Source organism: Labrus bergylta, chromosome 14, assembly GCF_963930695.1.
Source record: "Labrus bergylta chromosome 14, fLabBer1.1, whole genome shotgun sequence".
NCBI classification, from domain to species: domain Eukaryota; kingdom Metazoa; phylum Chordata; class Actinopteri; order Labriformes; family Labridae; genus Labrus; species Labrus bergylta.
Window position 1 is genome coordinate 17,716,467 of NC_089208.1, and position 15,415 is coordinate 17,731,881.

Sequence of the window (15,415 nt, forward strand, 5' to 3'; positions counted from 1 at the left end):
TACATTTGACGTGCCAGGGAGAATAAATGGATGTTGGGTCTGTCCCTCAGGCTATTGAATCCATCAGCAATGAAGTTATTATTGATGGGATATGAAGGTCAGCAAGGGCGACAGGAAATGATCAGATTTGGGTTGCTGCTATTGAGAAGAGAACAAGGTGCACTGGAGCTTCCACAGTCCTGAAGTGGGTCAGCACAGATTTCAGTGATGAAAGAGAAAGAGGTTGGCAAGAGCACCGATGTCTGAAGTCCCTTTTTCTCTCTTACGTCTGTCTGAGTGAGAACATGCTATTGTAGACATAAAACAGTGCTCAGTTTCTGCTGCTCTGCTCTTTTCTTCAAATCATTTTGTCCTTGAAAGTCGGGTTCTGGATAGGTAAAGCCAAATGTTATGACTAAAAGGGAAAATAGATGTCAGCATCATCTCCACCAAACTCTCTCTCTTTCTGATTCCATCCACTTTTCTCATCCACAGACCTCAATGACTCAGTGGTTCATTTATAGTTTAACCCAGCTCCAAAGTTCAGTGTTAATTCCTCAACGTTATGGTCTTTGTACTTGCTGATACTCTGTACTAAGTCTGCAATGGCTGGCTGGAAGGGAGAGAGAGAGAGAGAGAGAGGGGGGGGGGGGGTGAGGAAGCCTTTACGGTCCATTATCTCCCCTCCTCACTGCAGCTTCACACTTCTCAGCTACATAACGGTGTAATTCTCTCCTCCTCTTCCTCTTCGTCCCATCTGCTCTGGAAGCCATTCTCCCCCTGTCCTTTTCCTCCCTGACAGTTTCTAATTTCTCTTTCAGTCCTTCTCCAAACCATTTGCTAGCTCCTCCACCCCCTTCTCCCTCTCTCTCTCTCTCTCTCTCTCTCTCTCTCTCTCTCTTTCTCTCTCTCTCTTCTCCATATGAAAGGGTATTAACTTCATAGGGAGTAAATTATATTCCATCATTTCCCTTGTAGATGAGTTCTAAGCTTCTCTGAGAAGAAGAAGTCTCTGACACTGTGCTTGCACATTTTCGCTCATTTTTATGCATCCTCTGTGGAAATGTGCATGAATAATCATAAATAAAGAGGGCACACACACACATCCTTTTATTGTTATGCTAACAACGGCAAAAAAAAGTACTTTTTCCAGCCTGACGCCTAAAATGTATCACTAAGTTTAACCAATGCATGACTCATAAATTATCCAGGGATTGTAATTTGAATATCCAGGTTATTAAGACAACATCTCTGGCTGAAAAAATAAATGACTTCTACTTTCAGTTACTAAAGCTACAATAAATCCATTTTCTTAGCAGCCACAGAGCCTCTATGACCTACTACGACGAGTGCTGCATTAAATAGTTCACCTCGCCGGACCCTGCATTTAAACACTTAGAGGCACTTTGCTGCCTGATGTAGGTTGCTCTCACAGCACAGACATTCGCAACCTATTTCCCCAGGCTGCATATACAGACGTTGCATTGCACTGTCGGCTTTCTTGCTTTTCCGTTCACACATACATGGCTGTAAGCGCACTCAGACGTGCAAACATCTTCATGAGAACTGCACGCAGATCTCTTACAGTCATGTATGCTCCAGGGGAAAAAAAACAAAACTTGACATGAAATAGCCATTTGTGCACAGGAAGTATGTAATCCGCATGATGCACGCTTGCACATGTTGTGTGTTTTATACATTGGGTGACCCATTTTTTAGGAATTGGCAACAGAAGTATGAAAGAATGGTATACTTTCATCAAGCCATTCATCATCCTCTTCCCCTTTGTGCTTCTCTCAGGGTCACTTGTCTCACTGAGGGCAGCTCAGCTTCCCGTATTTCTATCGATTTCATATTTTTAATGAAGCCTGCAGACACATGCAGTGACACAGACTCACCCTGATTTTGTGTTTCCATCAATATCCACACATACAACACTTACAGATAAAGCTCTCCCCTGCTTGTTTGCTCCATTAGATGGGAAACAAAGCGCAGACAGGGGAATACATTGTTAAAAAAAAACCAACAATAAGCAGATGATAGTCAAACAGAGACAAACAGAATGTCTATGTTGCCCATACAACAGCTGTGATACAATCAGGTAGCAGTTTGTGTGAATGTACGAGAGAAACAAAATGTTAATCGTCAGCCGTAGTGTCACCGTTGACTCATCCATGTCCATAATCCATTGAATTGCATGCTCCATCTCTCAATATTATTGTCCATATTGTGTGTCGGTTGATCCAGAATTAAATTATGTGTGTGAGTGTGTGTGAAAGAGACTGAAAATGAATGTTTGTACCATGGACTTGTTAATTACTGTCCCCTCTCATCCATATAAATGTTGTTACTAAAGATTGTAATTGCATTTTGGCTGTGTTGTATTTCTTATTTCATGTTGTGTTGATGTCATTACATAGTTTGTCTAATGTAAAAAGACTGGCTGCTTCTCATGAGAAAACTAAAATTATTTTAAAGCTAAATTATTTTTTTAAATTATATTTTGAATTCCCATAAATTGTTGAAATCTTCTCAGATGTACATATCTTTTAATGAATCCAAAAATCACAGGAACATCACTTTTTGCACAAGGTTTAAGGGTACTATTTTTGCATTGAAATAAGCATATATGATATGTAGATATCAACGTTATATGCGTTCTTTGCTTAAAGGTACACCATATTTCCTAACCTGGGCCCTAATCTACATATTGTAATTTTGTCATGTGAGTCCGCCAGCTCTTCTTGGCTCATTTGTTTTTCTTTGCATTTTCTTTGCTTAATGTATTCATTTCCATTTCTTGATGTCATCATTAAACTCATTGTCATTTAATTTCCATTTTGTGCTCTTTTTTTTCTCATTTGTGTTGTTTGTTCATCATGTTTATCACAACCAAAACAAATATATCCAGTAGATGAAGGATGCTAATGATGCTAATAACCGTCTTTGTAAACACATTTATCAACCGTTCCCCTTTGTTAAGCTTAAATGTGTATTCAGCAGAGCAGAGCAAGGTTTACAACACAAACATAATCCCAGCGGTGCTTCCATCTCCTCTGTCTTGCTATTTTTTTCCCCCTTGGTTGAGGCAAAACGAGGCTCCCTCCTGTTTTTTGAATTTTCCCAGAAGCATTTAATCAGGTTCCCTTGATTCCTGCGGATTGCTGCCCTTAAGGATCATGATTAGAAAACTTCCCTATGTCCAACTTGGCAGAGCTGAATGCCTGAATCCCCTGAGAGGGTTGATCCTTTCAGATGAGACTCAAGTAGATTATGTTTCCTGTCGGTCTAGACACCAAAATAAGAGCCAAGAAATATGAGCTCAAGTATCCTTTATGAGAAGCAGAGGAGAAACTTGGGACTAAACAAAATACACCGTTTCCATCCAATCTTATTAGATGCTTCCACAGCAGCAAACACCAATAAATCCTGCGTTTGTTAGATACTGTGTGACGGCGAAAGTGACAAGAAAATGCTGCTGGAGGAGAGCTTTGGCTCAGCCTGAGGGACAGAGGGTAAGAAGGCTTTAGGATGTGTGTCATAATAGTGTTCAAAAAGCTAGCTTTGACCTTTTTTTTAGAGCATTTTTAATGATGAAAGACTCCCAATTCAACCACAGAACGAATCATGTCTACCTCTATGCAGATGATGCTCCGCTGTGAGGTAAATCATGGACATCCTGTTTAGTTTACATTTTATGCACTGATCAGTATTCAGTCGCTGAGTGCTGCCCTTGCCGGTTTGAAGGGGAAGTGTCCGCCGCCGTGATGTAAAAGGTTTGTCAGTGTGCTTTGTATTCTTGTGAGTCATAGCTGGAGCAACATTTTTAAAAGATGTAGAGCTGTAGGAATAGTGAATGTTGTGTTTTGAAATGAACATGCCTAATCCTGCCAAATCAATATCAGGTTGTCCTGAACTACTTATTTTTTTAACGTAGTTCCTCTCTCCCTGTTTGTCCCTCCATCTGTCTCGTAGTTTTCACACACAGAAACAAGGGATGCAATGTTCATAAAAGGTTGAAGGATGTGGCCATATATAGGCTTCTGTCTCCACACTGGAAGTCTCATAAGCTGCCTCTCTCTCTTTCTCTCTCCTCCCTGTGAGCAGTTTCCATAGCAACAGTATTTTGTTTCCCTCGGTGGCAGGAAGAGAGAAAAGATAGGAGTCCAAAATGAGAAGGCGAGAGGAAAGGACAGGGCTGGACTGGCGATAAGGGCACAAGGGGGGCTGATAAAGGAGTCTGGATGAGACAACAGAAGACCGAATGAGAGAGGAAGTTTTGGATATGAAACACAGGAGGGTCATCGGCTATATAATTATTAAGTGGTGGTGGGGGGGGCATACTTGTTCTTGGATGAGTGCCTGATGAAAACAGCATTACATAAACCAAATTCAGGCTGACTCAGTGCTATAGTCACCTGGTCTCAGCTGTGGAAATGAGAAAAAAAGAGCTGACAGCTACTTTGGCAGAGATATAGGGCAGCCCAGCTCTGTAAATAGTTTTAAGTCATCTGAGTAATTACCATGGGTTGAATTTTTCTCTGTGTCTACCATGACAGTTAGCTCTGTAGGCTATATCACAGCCTGACTGAACATCAAAAATAAAAGGTCCTAACTGAGGAACTTTTATCATAGTTTCATACTGTTACTTAGTTAAATATGGTCTGCATCCTTTCTTGTACTTACATACCTCTTCATATTAGGGCTGAGATCAGTGCCCAGTATGTGTGTGTATATATAAAAATTGAAAACTACACACTTAAAATCAGATTTAATTATACACAGGATAAACAGTTTTTACCTGTTTATTTTTTTACTCTTAACACACAATGATAATGTACTGCTTGAATTAGATGGTGTGGTTACAAAAGCCTGATGATTGTAATCACAACAGTGGCAGACATCCATTAATTGAGCATCACTTTAAAGATCTCATCTTTTCTAAGGAGCCAGGAGAGTATGCTGTGTGAGTCATACGATGTGTTGTGAATTCATCATGAGAGAGCATAAGAAAAAAAAAAAAAAACTACACCTGCCTTGATATGAAGGGTAAAAGGAAAAGAAAAAGGTATCATCATCATCGGCCAGACAGAATCACTCAAAGGAATATCCACCGACAAACTGCTGATGCTCAGCTCTCTCTCTCTGGGTGCTACGTTACTGGCAAGGTGCAAATAAAGATTGGCTCATGCATCACACGGGTTGTGCGGATCATTTATAGCTCAGAATGCGCTTGTTAATAATTCCCATCGACCAGAGGGGCTCTGTTTATTAGAGTGAAATTAAGATGGAGTTCACCTCCATTAGCACCACCTGTGAGATTTATTCAAGGGCTGGAAGTCCCTAAAACTGCTATTTAAAATATCTCTATAAAGATATTTTTTTTACTGAGAGGATTCCAAGGAAAGTGAGAAAGGACAGAAAACCGTGTTACAAATGGAGGGACTAAATGTCCTGTAAAAATTTAGAATATTAAATCAAAACAGTTTCTGGAAGAGAGGAGAAGAGAAAGATGGGCAGGGGAGGAGAAAACCCAGAACTAGGAGAATCTCATTTACAGTCTGGACTAGATCCTGGCTTCCCACCCTCGCTTGCTTCTATGACAACCAGACAGGAAAGTATAAGAGGTGGAGGGCATAATGAGTTTTTTTCGTCAGATAGAGGCAGACGCCATATCTCAGCCACTCTTCTTTGCCTTAATGACCTATCGTACTTACCAAAGCAGATGAAAGGCAGTGCTCGTTCAACTTCATTAGTACACAGAAACCTGTGTTTTTCTGTTTTATTGAAGATGGTGAGAAGGTGTAATTACATGAACAAGCATTACTTAAGGTTTCTTTTAAAGGAAAAGAAGCTTATTGGGATATAATCATCTTTTCAGTGTTGACACACACAGGTGCTTTACTGAATTAGTAGGTGGGTTATATTCAGCTTAGCCCCTTAAGCAAATTTGTCAGGCTCTCCATTTGAGCTCAGTGTACACACACAACAGGGCGGAGGGATCCAGCAGACAGACGTGCAAACACAAAGACAGACTTGAGGATGTTCTGAGGAGAAGAGGAATGGCAAAATGTACTTTTGCCTTTCTTTGGACATGAATTTTTGTTTTAGGAACGATTGTCACAGAGGGGACTGTTTCTTTGATTAGTGTGGAGTTGACGTCAAACTATTTTTCAGATTTTAAGAAATGTCTCACTTGTTCCTCCTCTCTTTGCAGGGGTCCCAGGGTTCTTCCTCCTCTTTGTCTTCCACTAAAGTCTCCAGCTCAGTGGAAGATGGGGATGGAGTCGTCAATGAAGGTGAGAAGAAATGTAGGTCACAGGAGTGTCCCATCTGTGTAGCAGTGTGCAAAGGCGGTGTACTTGTGAATAACATACATGTCTGAATCATGTCCATGACCTTCTTGATTAATCACTCTGTCTACCGTCTCTTGTCTCGTCTGCATGAGACGTCTGCATGTCCCTCTTCTGATTTGTACTTCCTGTCCTTATTACCATATTTTCTCACATATTTTGCCTCCACTGATTTACATCTTTGTTATGTAAAAACTCTGTAACACTAAAAGCAATATTGGAAAACGAAGTTGTTGACAATGAAGAAAAAAAAAGATACTGTCACCGAAGACGTCTTCAAATTTCTTTACAATTTGAAATGAATCCTTTCAAGTCAAAAAAGTGTACAGATTTACTTCCTTGAGTCCCTGAGGGTTTATAAACCATGTGCTTTTTCCCTGCAGCTGAGGTTGTGGATGAGGTTCCAGCTGTACCGTCCTACATATCAGACCGCTACAAGGTGGGACGCATGTTGGGCGATGGCAACTTTGCAGTCGTCCGGGAATGCGTAGAGCACACCACAGGGCGGGAATACGCTCTGAAGATCATCAACAAGGGGAAATGTAGAGGCAAGGTAAACAAAAAAAAACAGTGATTTCAAGGGAAAAGACAAACGTCAACCTTCCCAACTCAGTGCTGTTGTTCAGCTGTAATTGTTCATGTAAAAACAAGATGGACTGTTGAAAACTGAACTATCGTTTTTTGTAAACAGCTTTGAATGTCAGGTGACCTTTTAAATGTCAAGAATAGAAGGGAAAGCATCTTTGTTGAAGCTTTGTGAAATGTGTTTTCAATTATAGAAATGTAGTTTTTTTCTCCCTAACAAAAAAAAACACAGATTTGCATCAAACCAAAACGTACAAAGCGTCCACAAATTGCATGGAATATTTTCAAGACAATTTGACATACCTGAAATGAAAAAAACACTGCAGATAGCTGCCACTGATTTTTTCTATTTTTAAGATGGGAAAATAAACAGTTCTCAGTCCAGCAGTGCATACAACACTTAAGCAAAATGAATGAGTTGTACCTGAAATGTGCATGAAATTTAAAAATAAATGTAGCCTACATTTTTTATTGATGTCTCCTTTTCTGTGACACTTTTTTATTTAACACCATCTAAGAAATACATTTTTTTTTTATTACCTTCCTGACTTAACTCAGTCATGTAGAAATGAACTCCTGACAGGAAAGGACACTGACCACACCCATCACAATGAATAATATGGGAAAAGGTCACAAATATCAACCAGACGGAGTAGAAAACTTGTTTTTAGCCTGGTGTTAAGTCACTTTCTTTTTATAATTGTATGTGAATACATTTTAAAAAATCAATTTCTACTCTTATTCCAGGAGCACATGATCCAGAACGAGGTAGCCATCCTTCGAAGAGTCAAACATCCAAATATTGTCCTGCTCATTGAGGAGATGGATACTTATAATGAGCTATATCTGGTGATGGAGCTGGTCAAGGTGTGTGGACATTTTTATCCATGGTTACAAATTATTGTGTTTGTGCATTATCTCCTCAAGTTAAACATGCTGGAGTATTAGACCAAACTGGGATAATGCCTAGATGATATTTTCCAAAAAACAATTTCGGTGGTTATTATCTCCAATCAGAGAGGGTGATGCAGAAACATCAACAGAGACAGAGCAGCAACGTTCAGCCGGTGAAGCAAATGATTAATTCCAACCAGTCACACAGTGTGGGACAGAGAGAATCGGTCTGTGGCCACGAGCACTCGTGTGTTCACATTCTTTATTCTCTCTGGCTCTCTAAGTCAGGAAACGTTTGTGCATAATTCAAGAGCCAGGAATGTGATCCATCTGTTCGCGTTGTGATGTGGAGTACTACAGAATATAGATGAGAGGCAATCTGTGGAAGAAATGTGTGAGTGTGTCCAAAGTAGGAGGGTCGATTAGAGGCTGTGGATGAATGAGGTGGAAAGAGTCGCTGTGAGAATGACAGGGACTGAGAGCTGGAGAGGAACAGATGGAGGCTTTAAAAGGGGGGGAAAGAGTAAAAGGAGCGAGACAAGGAGTACGATGATAGACACAATAACAACAAACAAAAGTATTGCATACAGATTTATGCCTGGCCCTTAGTTCCTTGATTTTAAAGTAGCAAAACCGTTGAATTGTTTTGGTGTGTAGAGTTAGTGCAAAGACACTGCATAAAATGTCTAATGAATATGAGCGGATATCACAAGGTAACTCATGTTATGTATGATACATGATATGTGACCAAGGATTACATTATCCCCACTCTCCAACATTATCCTGCTATTTTCTCCCTCTTCTTTTCATGATCAACTTCCGTTCACATTACCCTCATTTATGTCATAAGTGCCACTGTAATGAGTCATGATTGGCAGGGAAATCTGTTTAGAAAGTACTTAAAAAAAAAGAAAATTAGAATACCAATATTTGACATTTGAGACATACTTCATTCATCAAATTCACATGACAACAAATTCTCCACTAATGTCAGACTCAGGGCTAGAAGCCCAAATGTTCCAGATTGCAAATAGTTTAATAATAGCCAATACAGCTAACTGTTTTAATTTGACCGCTTCCTGATTGACTAGAAACTTAAAAGAAAACGGGTTGACAAAATTGCTGAGGGACATGGAGCCATATATCAAGATGTAAGAACTTATTTGCCAATGTTAGATAAAAGTTAAAGTTAGCATTCAAGAACTTCATATAACTCATGGCAGCTTTGATGTTAATTTATGCAAAATGAAAGGGTTACATTGTTTGCTAATATAAATGTTCACCACTTAAAGTATGTATAATGTTAGTAGGAATTGGTTGAATGCGAACATTGCCAACAATCCCACATAAACAATGTTGGGAAGCTAGCTTTTCAAGTTAGCAATTAGCATGCTTCACACAAGGAGAAGTTGAACCACAGAACGTTACTGTAGGTTTTAAAACATTTTAGTAAGTTAGCCAATAAGTAGACATAATAATAGATAATTATTAATTTAAATTAATAATTTGAGTCATTAACTTCACCAAATGGCAACAGGAATTTTATTGACCTGAATTATTATGCAAAAAAGAATGTGGTTAAACTTCCAGCAAGCTACACTAAATAAAGTTAACTATTCCCTAACATGGCATACAAGTTTAACACTTCAATGTACTTTAGCCACATACTGTACGTGGCGATAGGAAGGAGAAAAGTGAAAATTACCAGGTTAGGCACAGAGGAATTTAGCAGCTCTCAGTATTTTAATAACTGTTGCTTTACTGGTGCAGACTCTCACAGTTTGTGCTGGAAGAGAGATTCAGCAGCCCTATTTTAAGCCTTGTTCTACTTATTCCACTCGGAGAGAGAAACAGAGAGGATGTATGAGAAAGGAAGAAGTTAGAGGAGGGTGAAACTCATACAGCATAAAAAATGTTAGAAACTTCGACAAACAGAGAAAAGGAGGCCGGAGAGAAAAGAGAGGAGAGTGAAAAACTCTGAAATGAAAGGGAAATATTAAAGACATGGGGAGGAGATGCTGTAACTAAGGTGGGGAATAAGGACACCGTGTAGCCCTCCAGCTTCTGAGCAATGGAGAACATTCACTGCAAAATCAACCTGTTAGACAGAAAACTGCTGAAAAGAAGAGAAACTTTTAGAACTTAGAATCTGTCAAGATCTGATTTACATTGTTCTTGATGTTGACAGCACACCCACCCATATTGGGTTTTTTTTTCTCACAGGGTGGAGATCTGTTCGATGCCATCACCTCTGCCAACAGATACACGGAGAGAGATGCCAGTGGCATGCTCTACAATCTAGCCAATGCCATCAAATACCTCCACAGCCTCAACATTGTGCACAGAGACATCAAACCAGAAAACCTGCTGGTGAGTTCCTACAGAGTGTCTCTTTGCTGTCTACATAGTCGTAAAACTTGCCGCAGTATAGCTCCCCCATCCCTTTCTCCCTCCTTTCTGAATGAGCTGTGAAGTAATATCATTCACTCTACAGTCTACAACATGCTCACAGAGGAGATAGATGACTCATACCTTCTGCCCTCACAACTCCTCACACACTTCTTGTTAAGCCTCCCACCTCCTCATTACCTTCTCCTAATCTTCTATATTGTAACCTCCCTCCTCTTCCCCCTTTTAACACTCTTCGGATCAGATCCATCCCAAAGCGATAGCTGAAGTTTCCACATTTGCTCCGCACTGTCCTGAGTTAGGTCTGTTGGTTCCTCTAGTGTGTAACTCCCCTTTGCTCTCCTACTGTCTCAATTACATAAGAAGTGCTGAGGTTAAATGTGATGCTATAAAAGAAAATGTTACTCCTCTGGGTGTTACTTCTCTGACAGTTAGCTTCTCAAGGGTGTCATTTTAATAATTCTTGAACATCCTGTTTTTTTAGTTTGATCAAACATATTTATAGCAGTTTGACATAAAAAAAAAAATGAAAAGCTGACATATTGTGTATAGAGTTATAGTTGAATAAACTTTTATTATTCAGTGTTTGCAGTTTTTGTTATATGTCAGAAAATAATTCATTCAAATTCTCGGTCAATGTTTAACCTTAGGAGTTGAGCAGCGAGGACGTGCTGGCAAAGTGTTTTATTTACACAGTACAATCAATCAATCAATCAATCAATCAATCAATCAATCAATCTTTATTTGTATAGCACTTTTGATACACAAATGTATCACAAAGTGCTTTACATCAACATTTAATCAAACAGCAACAGCAATGTATTTACACATCCAGCAGACAAAGAACAATAAAATAATTTATTTAGATTAGTGTTTCTGGCCGATATTTACTGTCCTTTAGCTCGGTCTCTGGTCTCTAATCAGCCTCTACTGAGTGGAATATCTTGTTCTTTGGTTACTAATCGTTCCATGGTACCCATTTGCTAACTACTAACTTTTTTCCTGCTGTTTGGTGGTAGGTCTGTAGAGTGCAGAGGGGTTTCTTGAAGCTGTTAATAATACACTGTAGGACTGTTAAAGTAAAGTTGTAGGCCAAAATCATAGACCGTAGATATGGCCAAAATACAAATTAGGACTGAGCTGAAAGAACCAAAGTGTTAAGCAATAGGAACACTACAGTTAGGTAATAATTAGGTGTTAATAATTAGGTTCATTTTAGGGAGTGACCCCCTTTCACAAACATTTGATTTATGATTTAAAAAATATTAAAATGAAAGCTTACGTTTGATATTTTCTTTGCAGTTATATTGGCACATTACTTTTGTCCATGCACAGTTCAATTTACTACCTCCTAACCAATACTGTTGCTGGTTTCAAGTGATACTTGTTTGAAGCAAATGTGTAGGATTTGGGTATTTTCAAACTTTGGCGCCCTCCAGTGGAAATAAAGAACTGTGTAGCAGAAAGCATGACTTAACTCTTCTCCCAAAGCCTTGAAGATTTGACCTGGGGGCAAAGAGAACGAAAGGCTCAGACTCCTTCCAGGGTGATTAATGTTATTCAACAAACAAAATCAGGATACTTTTACAGATGTTAGCATCGCCTTAAATCCTCCTACAACTTTAGAAGAATTAGACACACATCTCCTCTGTAGAAAAGTTGGAATTTAACATTTGAATACACACACGTCATTCTCAGCAGTTCTCATTCCTCACAATCAGGATCACACTGATCTGAAGTTACTCTGTTTAGTTAAACTGTTTTTGTTTTATGCTCTTTGTGTTTAGGTCTATGAGCATGCAGATGGCAGCAAAAGCCTGAAACTGGGAGACTTTGGTTTGGCAACTGTAGTAGACGGACCCCTTTACACGGTCTGTGGGACCCCGACTTATGTAGCACCTGAAATTATCGCAGAAACAGGGTAAGAGCTTCAGCACTATTGTTAAGGTGACAGGGACAATTCAGTGGAAGACAAACTATCTATCTTAAAATAGTTACACTGTAGGTTACAAAAGACAAATCTTTTTACTCTTTAACTGCATGTTTCAATCACCTACCTTTTTCTTCTTGTAGTCATCATATTTCTTTGTTATTTTGCAGGTACGGCCTTAAGGTTGACATCTGGGCAGCTGGAGTCATCACTTACATCCTGCTGTGCGGTTTTCCACCTTTCAGAGGGTATGCGAACAGCTAGAGCTCCACTTCCCCTGCTTTTCAAGTCATTCTTTAAAAAAATGTTACTCTAGTGTATATTAAAAATAATGATACATCTTTTCTTCAATGTGAACAATGTTAATCAGAGCCAGTGTTTTCTTTTATAGTAACCCATTCTTTTGAAATATTTTGTCTGCAGGAGCAATGACGATCAAGAAGTGCTTTTTGATCAGATCCTAATGGGACAGCTAGAATTTCCTCTACCATACTGGGACAACGTTTCAGAGACAGCTATGGTGAATATATCTGTCTGTTTGTGAATAGCACATGCTTGAAGGAAGTCTCTTGCAACAAAGGGAATCACAGCTCACTATTTTTTTTTGTTTGCTGTTGCAGGAGCTGATTCGATCCATGCTGGAGGTGGAGGTAGATCAGAGATACTCTGCTCTCCAGGTCCTAGAGCACCCTTGGGTCACTGTAAGTACTATTTTTATCAAGCTTATTTGGCCTCCCACATAGTATATTCTTCCAGATGCACTAACTTACTTCTCCTTTCTCTAACAGGATGAGGGTCTATGTGAGAATGATCATCAGCTGTCTGTAGCAGGGAAGATAAAGAAGCACTTCAACACCAGCCCGAAGGTCAATGACACCACTGCAGGAGTGTCAGTCATTTCTGTAAGTCACTTCTACTACTACGATACCACCTACGGTGTAACAGCTTGTCAGGTTTTATGTCTAAGTTATATCGGATATCGGGGTCTTTTCAGGTTATTTTTTCTTCCTTTTAGACAGATGCAACCTTTTTTAGTAAGGTTAGTTTGTGTCCTGTGATATCTTGTTTAATGAGCTGGTGTTAAGTTTGATTATGCTGGTTTCTCTATGTGTTCAGTTGGATGACAGCTTTTCTATGCAGAGATCTGGGTCGTTGGATTTCTACCAGCACCCGGCCATGTACTGGATAAGGTACGCCTGGTTTCCATAGTGACACAACCAGATCAATGTTCAAAACCAGCAAAAATAGTCTCACCCTTCATCCGTATGTGCAGACCTGCTGTGCTGTTGCTGTGCTGCTTTGACAACTTCATGTCGTCCCTGCTGTGTGGTGTTTGTGCTTGGCTTTTTGACAACCCCCACTTTTCCTGGGAATGCATATTTCACATAGTATGCGTCGTTGTTATTGTCTGTAATATGTCAAGCCTTGTCCTCAGTGTTGTGTTATGTCTCCTGGACTTCTCTAAATATAAATAAGGAGGGCCATGTTACCCTTAAAAATATCTTTGCTGTTTCTTCAAAATGTCTACGTTGAATGTTTACTAGATGCATTTCTTTGAAAACCTACTAAACGAACCTGTGTTGCTGATGCTTTCACTGTCTGTTTACATTGTTTCTTTGTGAGATTTAACTTCCAAAGAAATAACTCTGTTCCCCAACAGTGATTTTTGTGTGTGATTAATGTCATGCTTCCTGGCTGCCTCTACTAATAGCATGCCTTGTTGTTATTCACCTGAAATTGCCATCCTCTTGTTTTGACTTTGTCCTGCACTGATTTATGGAGGACCTAGAGCTTCATGGCTACAGATTTTGTTTCATGAATTCATGCTGAGAGGAGAGATTAATAACAGACTTGAATTCATTAGTAACAAAAGTATTAATAATCAAACAACATTTACATTTATGATATGTTAAAATACACAGATACACAACCATTTATATCTTGAGATTTCTAACCAGGATGTGCCAAAGATATTGAAAATATGGAGGGAAATTAGTTCAATATTTCCAGTTCAAACAACGTAGCCGTTAGCTGCCCTGCACTACAGCTAACATTAGCATTTATCAACAAACAAGCTAATGTTACCATAAGTTTAGAAGAAGCTGAAGGCTTAACACTTTGGCAGTCATAGCATACATGGTAGAAAAAGTGTAACATTCTTGCTATTAGCTAGAAAGGGGCTGAATGCTAACATTAGCCATAAAATTAAAAGGTAATCAGGGGACTCTCAAATAAAGGCTCTTTCTCCTTACATATTTTTCTCCAAATGTTTACAAAAAAATATATTTTTAGTTGATAATAAGTTGCAAACTCTAAGATGTTAAAACATTTAGATACTGTAGGCCTACATTCATTTAATTTACAAACCAGAACTCTGTAGTTTAGCATAATAGCTTTCCTCTTTTAGCTGAGGTCAGAGGAACATGGCTGCCTTGTGAATATGGTGAACTTAAACAATAAAATCAAAGTAGGATTATCGAAGAAGAACTAAGAATGCATCTGCTTTTATTAATTCCTCTTCAAAGTGTCTAATTAGCTATTTATTATAATTTGCTTAGCATGCAAGACTCTCATGGTCCTCCACAGCTGATAATAAGTGACCTTCCTACTGATCCCTTCTTTAGACAATCTAACCATAACCCTCTGTTCCTTCCTCCTTCAGGCCACCCCTTTTGATAAGGAGGGGCAGGTTCTCAGACGAGGACGCCACCCGGATGTGAAGCCCCTGCCGTTACAGACGATGGCAAGGGTGACAACAGTAACAACATCAACTATAACACTGCGTGCGGAGCCTCCTAGCTGTCTCCCTGGCCTTTCCCCTCTCTCCCCTGACACCATATCTGACCTTTCCCCCAATCTTAACCTCCCTTCTGACTCGGATGACATCTCCATCAGCTCTGCCAGTAACGCCTGCTCCCCCAACTCACCCTTCTAGAGAGGAGGCGGAAGGAAGGGAGGAGGGGGAGGAGAAGGTGAGAGAAGGAGGGAAAAATCCTCATCCAGCTTCTCCCTCTATATGGAGGAGGAGGAAGAGGAGATATCAGCTTCTCCACTGTCTCTAAGATAAAATCCTTGAGGAATGTGGGAAAAACTATTGAGGGAAAAACTACAAAAAAATGCTTGAACTACAAGCTCCCCTATATCTGTCTTTCAAAACTTAGAGGAGAGACCGACCAAAGGACAAGAGGAGGACAAAGTGGGGTAGAGATTTGGGGAGAAAGACTAAAGAGCCAGCAAGAAACAGAGATCAAGAAGAAGAGAGAAA

General features: G+C 39.6%; 1 protein-coding gene across 2 annotated transcripts in view; it reads left to right on the forward strand.

The window, feature by feature from the left end:
• dclk1a (doublecortin-like kinase 1a) overlaps positions 1 to 15,017 on the forward strand; it is a 50,174-nt gene extending 35,157 nt beyond the window's left edge. The window contains exons 7-17 of one of the 2 annotated variants that reach the window (XM_020650120.3): positions 6,197 to 6,290; positions 6,716 to 6,885; positions 7,665 to 7,784; positions 10,035 to 10,181; positions 12,008 to 12,141; positions 12,321 to 12,398; positions 12,574 to 12,670; positions 12,771 to 12,851; positions 12,939 to 13,052; positions 13,267 to 13,340; positions 14,813 to 15,017. In XM_020650120.3, the coding sequence (XP_020505776.1) occupies positions 6,197 to 6,290; positions 6,716 to 6,885; positions 7,665 to 7,784; positions 10,035 to 10,181; positions 12,008 to 12,141; positions 12,321 to 12,398; positions 12,574 to 12,670; positions 12,771 to 12,851; positions 12,939 to 13,052; positions 13,267 to 13,340; positions 14,813 to 14,870 (1,167 nt within the window). In that variant the 3' untranslated portion in view covers positions 14,871 to 15,017. The remainder of the gene's footprint in view (positions 1 to 6,196; positions 6,291 to 6,715; positions 6,886 to 7,664; positions 7,785 to 10,034; positions 10,182 to 12,007; positions 12,142 to 12,320; positions 12,399 to 12,573; positions 12,671 to 12,770; positions 12,852 to 12,938; positions 13,053 to 13,266; positions 13,341 to 14,812) is intronic. The other variant, XM_020650119.3, reaches the window with a different exon arrangement.
• Positions 15,018 to 15,415: the final 398 nt, after the last annotated feature.